General features: G+C 39.1%; 1 protein-coding gene across 1 annotated transcript; it reads left to right on the forward strand.

The window, feature by feature from the left end:
• Positions 1–4,255: 4,255 nt before the first annotated feature.
• LOC147331036 (uncharacterized) lies at positions 4,256–6,278 on the forward strand. The gene is made up of 3 exons (XM_086290852.1): positions 4,256–4,575; positions 4,721–4,762; positions 6,005–6,278. The coding sequence occupies exons 1-3, from the start codon at positions 4,256–4,258 to the stop codon at positions 6,276–6,278; spliced, it is 636 nt and encodes a 211-aa protein (XP_086146978.1).
• The last annotated feature ends 4,252 nt before the right edge of the window (positions 6,279–10,530 follow it).

The raw sequence follows: 10,530 nt of genomic DNA on the forward strand, positions 1-10,530 counted from the left end.
ACTGAGGTTTTTTCATTGGTTGTTTTGTCAAGATATTATCCAGCTATCAGTTGCCACATTGTGGTATCTTTTCATAACTAAACCAGCTTCTTACTCGGTCTAATAAAAAAGACATGATTGTCATTCCCATTAAACCAACTGTACCAGTAAAGTCACTGTCCTACTGCAACATTGCTCCATTAAAATGCAAACCAGACGGTATCACAAGAATGGAGTGCTCCTTCTCCTTCACTTGCTCAAAGTAGCATTTTAAAGTGTTTCAAGAGTCATGCACTACCCACTTAGACCTTGAGTTCAGACCTTCACTCTAGCTATAATTTGATGCTGAGAGTCCCTCTTTGCTTAGAATACCAATTTGACTTCTGACATTTTCACATTCTTCAGATGTCATGTTTCTAACTTTGAAAGTGCTGCTTAGAAAACAATGTTCTACTGGAAACTTCAGCCACAGTCATATTTATAACTAGTGAATCATGGCAGCAGTTTGCTTTACTTGAACAAGTCTCCCTAGCCAGAGTTCTCAAAGAACAACTTTCAGGCTGTCATTGGCCTGGAGGTTATATTTTCTGCTGCCTCAAAGTAAAGAAAAGAATGCACTATTGAATGCACAATTTATGTCACACTATGTTATTGTGTGAGACCAAGAGAACGTTTCCATTAAATTTTTGCCCTTTTTTTCACATCACACAAAACTTTTTAAACATTAATAAATACAGCCGGCGTAAAGAGAACTACTTCCTCCCAATTATGGACCAGTACAAAAACGAAAATTGCCATGGATATTCTCTGAATAGACACATAAAAAAAATATTAAAATGTGTCTGATGTGTGTATTATATGTGTGAGGCCCTCACTGATCTGCTGGCTCTGTAAACTGGCACTCAGTCATCAAAACTTTGAGAACACTTGTAAAGTGTAGATCAAAGCTACCTATTACATTTCATCTGATCAATAATAGGGCTTCCTTCTAATATTAAAACTCAAAGAAGTTAAGCCTTTTACACAAAGAGGTTGACATGATTACAACTACTTGCTGTGTCATTTACATTTAATTAAATTCAATTTCATTTTGTATCACATCAAATCACCAAAACTGTCACCTCAACACACTTTATATTGTAGAGCAAAGACCCTACAAGAGAAAATTCTAACAATCAGATGACTCTCTATGTCATAGAGAGTCATCAGACTTTCCTTCCTGTTAAAAGGGAGTTTTTCCTTCCTATTGTCATCAAGTGATGCTCATAGACTCTATGAGCATCACTTGATGACAATAGGAAGGAAAAACTCCCTTTTAACAGGAAGGAAAGTCTGCCAGAACCAAGCTCAGGGAGGGGCAGCAATCAGCTCAAATCTCAAGCTCTGCCACCCATTCTCCTTTAAGAAATACCACAAGCAAGCATGCAGTCTAAGAGCGAAGAACTCTCCTGGAACAATGCGGTACTATCTTTATGATATGATGTGGCTTGATTATTCAACACCTTGAATGTAACGGTACAGACAACAAGTTGAATTCTGTAACAGGTAGCGAGTGAAAAGAAACAAATACAAGAGAAATATGGTCTGTCCTTCTAGCCCCGCCAGTTCTCTCGCTGCAGCATTTATCGCATAATTTCTAGACATACCCTTAACATAGACAGCAAGTTGGCAAGGTGGCTAGCACTGTTGCCTCATCCCAAGATGGTCCTGAGTTCAATTCCACCACCAGGCCAGGGTCTTTCTGTGTGGAGTTTGCATGTTCTCCCTGTGTTGGCGTGGGTACTCCAGCTTCCTCCCACAGTCCAAAGAAATGCAGTTAGTGGGGTTAAGTTAACCCTTAAAATTTGAGGGCAATGTAGGAGAACACTCTTGAATAGTCATATTTTATAACTAGTGAATCATGGCCGTGAATACTAGTGAATAATCTTCTATATGTGACTCATCTGTATGCATGTTGGATCTTGTGGGTTTCTGTTGTTCTGCTGCACATGTTGGAAGACAGATAAGTATGTTACACATTTTTGAGCTTATCCTTGATTCAAAAACAAGCTAACAAACTTCAGTGAATACATATAAATTTTCATTTCTTGCTCATTCAAACATCTCATTCAGGAACACATACTGTATTTCAATGCTCATCTGGGAACATCCTAAATAACCATATTAAATAAGCATGCAAATACCTCTCAAAACACTTTATTTTACTTTACTGAAGGTGTACTCACTAACTCTTTGTGTGACACGTTTTTGAGCCATGCGTTGTCATGGGTAACAGGAGTGTGTAACTAGTATAAAATGGGTCACAAAATGAGCAGAGTGGTGTGTGCAGCAGAGATAATGTTAAGTTGCCTGTCACATACCGCAGAACTCTTGTGCACATATACGTACACATACAGGCACACACACATATACATGCACACACTCACTGAATACCCAAAGGGTGAGTCATATAGTCAAGAAATGCAAATGGGTGGATTAATTCTACTGAATGGATAGCTCAGTCTTGTGAATGGCATGCAGTGCACATGCAACATATTGCTGCATGTGTATATATGTATATATGTGTTTGTGTGTGTGTATGAGAGAGAGAGAGAAAGAGAGAGAGTATTTATTATAACATACTAAACCATCATATTGCAAAAGCAGAACAGGAATGTCTCAAGGAACCCAAAGAACCAAGGAACTGACCCAGGCAACATTAACTCCTATATCCAAATCTGATGTGACAACAACAAGCTGCAGCAGAACAATGAAGGAAACCATATGTGGTGCCAGAAACTTTAAGGCCTGTATTCTATATGAAAGACGCCATACAGTTGCAAAAAACATTTCTAGTCCCATATAAGTCAAAAGAGAAAAGGCTGTCTTTCTTGACCTCTGTAAACACATTGCTGCTGAGTTCATTGTTATAGGGATTCCCAAAAGGCTGATTCTGTTCATCTGGATGTAGCATTTTCAATGGGAGAAATGTTTTGTCACTGATCCAAGAGACTTCTTCAGTCTCAGCTGACTGCAGGTTTCCCCAAATCTTTAAACAGTACATTTGTACAATAACTGAAACCAGCCCACTGAATGAACAAGGGGCTGTGAGGTGAGTTCCTTGATTGACCATTGGTCAACAACCACTGATTATTGATCAAAGACCACTGATCTATAGCCATGAGTACCATTCACAGAGAGTTGGGGAATGGCTGTAATCACAGCATTGTAAGATGGTCAAAGGTATACCCTTAGACCCCCTCCTCGATTCAGAGATGGTCTTTCCCTTTTCACGTAAATGGCCTCCTTGACTACCCGTTCAGACCAGCGCTCCTCCCTGTCCAGAATGTGTAAATCCTCATCATTGAAAAAATGTCCCATGCCCTGTAGGTGTAAATAGACTGCAGAGTCCTGGCCTGATGAGGCAGCTCTTCTGTGTTGTGCCATTCACTTCGCCAGAGGTTGTTTGGTTTCCCCGATGTATAAGTCCTGTCAATCCTCCTGGCACTTAACAGCGTACACTGTGTTACTCTGTTTGTGTCGGGGGACCCGATCCTTGGGGTGGACCAATTTTTGGTGCAGCATGTTTTGGGGTTTAAAAGACATGCGGTGTTTAGAAAAAAATGCATCTTAACTGTTCTGATACTCCTGACACGTACGGGATCACTAAGAGTCTTTGCTTAGGTGTTATAGACATTCATTTTGTGTCATACTGAATAAAAAATATCTATTTTGTAAGTCTTAGTACCATGCCTTGTTTCAAAAATGAGGATTAGTCATGTTAATTTCTGCTTGCTCACTGGCTATTGGCTTGCCAATCACAAGGCAATCAGCAAGTGATCTAAAGGTCAGACTTCACCCTTCACTCCACAGTCAGATGGTGACAGCAGAAACGCCCCTCTCCGGGCTTCAAAACATGAGCTTAGAAATCAGTGGGTAATGTTTTATACTGTCTATGGTTTGCATCCATCTTTTACATTACTTTTACTTGTGGATGCAGTTGGCTATAACCAAATTTCCCCTTGTGGGACAATTAAAGGATTCTTCTTCTTCTATCTTCTATTGTCCCTGGAGGCAGGATTAATTCTGCTTGCCTCCAATTTCACTGGAATCTGTAGCTCATCTCAATTTCATGGGCATGTCCATGTCCTGTTCTGTGTATAGTTTTGGCTCTCAAAGACCTGTTACTATGCCTTTTGAAAAGTCCACCTCTACTCTTATCTAAATTAGTAGCACCTGCCTGAGCTCTTTCAAGACACCTGTCCACCCCACAGTCAGTCAGACTCCAACTACTACCATGGGCAAGACCACAGAGCTGTCAAAATACATCAGAGACAAAATTGTGGACCTCCACAAGGTTGGAAAGGGCTACGGGGCAATTGCCAAGCAGCTTGGTGAAAATAGATCAGCTGTTGGAGCAATTGTTAGAAAATGGAAGAGGCTAAAGACGACTGTCAGTCTCCCTTGGACTGGGGCTCCATGCAAGATCTCACCTCATGGGGTATCACTGATGATAAGAAAGGTGAGGAATCAGCCCAAAACTACATGGGAGGAGCTGGTCAATGACATGACGAGAGCTGGGACCACAGTTTTAAAGGTCACTGTCAGTAGAGCACTATGCTGTCATGGTGGCTGTGGCTACAATGTAGCTTGCCATCACTAGTGTGTGAATGTGGGTGTGAATGGGTGGATGACTGAATGTGTAAAGCGCTTTGGGGTCCTTAGGGACTAGTAAAGCGCTATACAAATACAGGCCATTTACCATTTACCATGGTCTCAAATTATGCATTGCACGGAGGGTAGGGTTGCCAACAGTCCCTTAAAAAACGGAATTGTCCTGTATTTAGAAACAAAAGTACACGTCCCGTATTGAGCTAATAAAGGACGCACTTTGTCCCGTAATACAGTGAGAATCAAAAGTAGTCTATAAATGTTTATGGAATTAACGCTTTGTTTGAAAACATAATTCCCAGCCCCTCTCCTGCTTTGTGACCAATGAGCTGACAGCACACTTATGACAATTCGAGTATGACAATTCAGATTAACGCTCATCTCATTGGTCGAGGAAAGGTCGCTTACCGGAAGACAACAGATGACCACAACAACAAGCATGGCCAACAGAGAAACAAACGCCGACACTGCGTTGCAAGTCTTGGACGACAGTACACCTTGTGCGACAGTGTCTGCCTGGCAGATCGCACAAGGTGTACTGTCGCACAGTGTCTGCATGGCAGTCACGTTATTCAGCTCTTGCTCAAACTGCACGATTGACTCGCAGGGGTTAGAAGTTGGTAGGTCACGATGCAGGGTCTCACACTATACCGCCTGATGCTCTGATGCGACCTGAGTGCTCACACTGTGCCTCCATAAAATGAAGATTATAACAGAAAATCTGTCACTATCAGCGCTATGTGGCCAGAAGTGTGATAATATAATTTATTTTGTTTAATAAACAACTGCAAGGATAGATGATTACAACAAATAGATGACTAATACATAAAAGTAATACATAGATTAATAATGATGATGAGTTATGATGCGTAATCATGGGAACAAGTGGGTTTACAAACAGGAGCAGCTGATTAGCATTAGAAAAGCTGAAATAATACCTCAACTGAAGCCAATTGTACTAAATGCACTATATGTGCACTGTTACAAGAATATTTTTCGTTCTATTGTTTTCTATTAATTTATATAATTTTAAGTTAAGCAGGACAGAGTTCTTTTAAAGAAAGATTTACTTATATTCTCAAAAGTTAAGCATGACAGGCTTCTGTTTAAGAAAGAGACCTGTTTTACTGTGTTAATGTTGTCATTTTGAGCTAAAAATAAATGGCTAAATGATCATTTGTTTCCCATATGGTCATATCACAAAGAATATGCATCTGCTTAAATCAAATTCAAGTCAAATGGTTAAAAAATAATTTCACACACAAAAAAAAGAGCTACAAAATTCACCACACTGGGAAGGGTGAACTGGGTTGCCCGGCCCTGGCCACGAGGTGTCCCTTATTTATTTTTCAGGGAGTTTGCAACCCTAACGGAGGGTTCCCCTGCTCAAATCATCACATGTCCAGGCCCGTCTGAAGTTTGCCAGTGACCATCTGGATGATCCAGAGGAGGTGTGGGAGAAAATCATGTGGTCAGATGAGACCAAAATAGAACTTTTTGGACTAAACTTCACTTGCCCTGTTTGGAGGAAAAAGAAGGATGAGTTGCATCCCAAGAAAAACCATCCCTACTGTGTAGCATGGGGGTGGAAACATCATGCTTTGGGGGTGCTTTTCTGCGAAGATGACAGGATGACTGCACTGTATTAAGGACAGGATGAATGGGGTCATTCATTGTGAGCAACAACATCCTTCCATCAGTCAGAGCATGGAAGATGGGTCATGGCTGGGTCTTCCAACATGACAATGACCCAAAGCACACAGCCAGGATAACCAAGGAGTGGCTCCGTAAGAAGCATATCAAGGTTCTGGAGTGGTCTAGCCAGTCTCCAGACCTAAATCCAACAGAAAATCTTTGGAGGGAGATGAAACTCCGTGTTTGTTACGTCCCCGCATGAAAGCTAGGCGAAGAGGGTGGGGGACAGTCAGCTACAGCCCCGAAAGCTGACAGATCTAGAGGATATCTGTGTGGAAGAGTGGGCTAAAATCCCTGTTGCAGTGTGTGCAAACCTGGTCAAAAACTACAGGAAATGTTTGAACCTCTGTGATTGCAAATAAAGGCTTCTGTACCAAATATTAACACTGATCTTCTCAGGTGTTCAAATACTTACATACAGCAGTGCAATACAAATAAATTCTTTAAAAATCATACAATGTAATTTCCTGAATTGTTTTTTAAATGCTGTCTCTCACAGAGGGAATGCACCTACAATGTGACTTTCGGACCCCTCCATGATTTCTAAGTGGGAGAACTTCCAAAATCTCAGAGTGTTCAAATACTTATGTTCCTCACTGTATATAATGACAATGAAACAATTAATGTAAAGATCTGCACATGTAAAATTGAATTTCATATATTTATTATGCTTGTTGTTGGTATGCTTCCAACCTGATGATAACACACTAAAGTTATTAAAGGGGCTGTACTGCTTGCCAGTTTCATAGTGTTTCACTGCCAAACTCATCAAGTCTGGGCTACCCAAAGCATTACAATGTTATTTCTTGCTGGACTAAAATAGGATTTTCAGGCCAACTTTTTTCTCTATTTTCCCTCTCTTTGTGTCTTTTCTAACACTTGCAGCAAGTACGTATATAGAGTAATCTTTTGCTATTAACCATTTTTATAAATTTAATAGGCCTACACATTTTAATTTTGTACTGCATCAAATACCATATACCAAATATGTATTTTAGCAAGACATAATTGGTCCTAAAATATTATTGTCATTTCAAGAACATTTTTACTGACAGTAATAATGTCATATATAGTTGTGTTGGCTTGAGGACTTGTTACATTATTACATAATTACATACATAAGGTATTCTAATTTATACTGTGAAAACATATGAATAGCAAGTAGGCTTAATCACTGACTGTACAATAATAATGTGCAGTATATACTGAAGAGTAAACCACAACTGACAAAAAGAAATTATATCCAACTATAATTATATCATGTCTCTTAATATACCATGTCTTAATGACTATAAAATAACATGAATATTTTAATCCATTCATTTCAGGGTGGCTCAACTTTGGAATTTTTTCAGGGGGGTTTTGCCTGTAAAACACTCCCACTTCCACCTAAAATAAGAATTTAGAATCACATATTAACATAATATCCAAGCCTTTGGGCTGTAGTTGGAAACCTAAATATTATGATTTATATTGTAATTTGTTTGATTTTTTTATTATTATTTTAAAGATGAGTAATAAAGCTAGGTCAACTTGACAAAGGTGAAAGACGATTTTGACTATATTCACACGAGACACATCAAGCCTGAGATGAAAATTTGGTGTTTGAAGAATGACTTCTCAATTTAATTTTAGTGTGATCATGACAAAGTGCAAAATATCAGGATTTTTGTAAGTGCATGTGTGATTCATGACTGTGTTTGTACTGTGGAGGCGCCTCAGGAGACATGAGTGTGAAATAGTACCAAAATGAACCATTTAATGCTAGTTTAATTTTAACTTGATTTAGGGCAAAATTACTTGTGATTCCATTAAAAGTTCAAAGCAAACAATTAAAAATATTTTTTAACGAAAACTTATACAACTGCATTCCATCTAACTGGTTTGAGGTTTTGAGGTTACATATTTGCAACCTAATACAGAATGACTCAGGAACTTTCCAAACTCTCAAAAGAAAAACATCATAGAAAAGCAGCTTTGAACTGTTTGGGAAGCCTAAGGCTGAAGCCTGATTGACTGAAAGTTTGAAAAGACTTGAAGTTGTTGTCATACAAAAAGTAAATTGTAGATTTTTGTTTGGAAAATACAAAGGCAGCCTCTAACTTCAGGCTTTTCCAAACCAAATATCCACCTTACCTTATGAGATTAGGAATGAATGATTGCAGCAATGGCTAATGCCTGTATAAAATGCAAATTTAAAACCAAAAACCAAGTAATTCTTTTTCCAATTCACTGGGAAATTCAAATTGAATTTTCCCTTTTTTGGTTTGTTTAATTTTACTGCACCAGGTTTACAAGTTTATTTTTTCCTTAAGAGTGAGCAGAATGAAAACATCTATGTGTGTGCGCGTGTGTGTGTGCACGTGAGAGAGAGAGAGAGAGAGAGAGAGAGAGAGAGAGAGAGAGAGAGAGAGAGAGAACAATATCTGCAAAGCTTGCAGGAGGTGACAGGCTTTCCAATTAACTCTGTGCTGCGTTGTTGTACAGGCTAATTACTTAACACAACGACCTAAGGACTTTTAGTGTGTAAGTGTGCGCCTGTGTGTGTCTCTTACACAGGAGCATGACTTTTTGTTGTGTGTTCTTGGTGTGAGGCCAGTCAACTGCTTACTTTGGGGGAAATAACTATTTTCTACCCTGCTGAATTTTTAAGTTTGCCATTTTATAAAGAAATGAACAGTCTGTAACTTTCATGGTAGTTTATTTACAGAATATCATGAAAAAATAGCCCGTTATTGTCATATTACAGCACATGTATATAAAATATGATTTGCATATGAAATATGTATTTGATAAAGTAATTTTGTAGTTGGTTACCAGGTATGCACACATCTTGGAGGGATAATGTCCCCCTCCTCTTCACAGAAACTCTCTAAACCCTTTAGGTTCCTTGGCTGCTGCTTGGCAAATCCAAGGTTCAGCTCCCTCCAGAGACTTTCTATAGGACTGATGTCTGGAGACTCGCCGGGTCACTCCATGACATCCTTGTCCTCCTTCTTTAGCCACTCCTTTGTTGCTTTGGTGGTATATTTTGGGTCACTGCTATGCTGATAGACCTATCTTCAGTGTTCTGGCTGAGGGAAGGAGGTTCTCTGGGATTTTAATGGTACAAGGAACTGTTAATTAGGCCTTCGATGTGATGAAGCCTTCCTGTACCCTCAGCAAGAAAACAGCGTGAAAGCATAATGTTTCCACCTCTGCACCTGAATTTGGGAATGGTGTTCTTTTGTTCATACTTAGCACTTTTCTTGGTCCAAGCATGGCTGGTTTAGTTGATGCCAAAGAACTTGATTTTGGTTTCAGCTGATCACAGCACTTTCTCCTAAATCTCTGAATTATTTATGTTCACTGGGAAAACATCCTCCTCCCATGAGACAAGGTCTTTCATGGAACGATTGATGGTCATTCTATATTTCTTCCATTTCCAAAAAAATGACACCGACAGTTGTCACCTTCTCACCCAGCTTTTTACTGATGGTCTTGTAGCCCATTCCAGCCTTGTGATACAATCTTCTCCGTGGCATCCTTTGAAAGCTTTATGGTCTTACCCACAGTGTTGGAGAGATTGGAATGGAAGAAATTGACTCATTGGTCAGGTGTGCTTTATACACTTAATGAGGTGGGCTGAGGAGTATCTGTAATTGATTGATTAATTACAATTTGTGTGCCACAGAGCCACACATCCAACCTGTGAGAGCCAGAATTCTAGTTGGGTTGTAGGGGATCAAATGACATACAAATTAATTTATAACCTTTAAGTCATTTATTTTTCTTCATTTTCGGTTGATATTTTGTCTCTCCTCACTAAAATGACACTACAATAAAAATTTGAAACTGTTCATTGCTATGAGAGTGAGCAACCTTACAAATTTAGCAGGGGATCAAGTATTTCCCCCTACAGTATATCCTATAAAACCAAAGAATTCAATTCAATTTTACCATTATTACTGAATTAGTACTAAATTGAATAGGATGCTGAATATTCAAAATATTTACCATGATTCATTTTTAACATGGGGGACAAATTAGCATTTCTCGAGAAGGGCCAGTATCGTTTTTGTCATAGTACACATGGTCACCGTGTTCTGTAAGATATATGTGAAGTGATAACAAACTGTCTTTGAGAAGTAGCATACAGAATGAATTTGTATAAGATTAGGTCATTTTTATGATAATATCATATACTCTGATATCTACATGACACCT

This window comes from Aulonocara sp. 'chitande type north' Nkhata Bay, linkage group LG5, assembly GCF_057382095.1.
Source record: "Aulonocara sp. 'chitande type north' Nkhata Bay isolate Kocher_YH1m ecotype deep benthic linkage group LG5, A_spYH_male_GT1.1, whole genome shotgun sequence".
Taxonomy (NCBI): domain Eukaryota; kingdom Metazoa; phylum Chordata; class Actinopteri; order Cichliformes; family Cichlidae; genus Aulonocara; species Aulonocara sp. 'chitande type north' Nkhata Bay.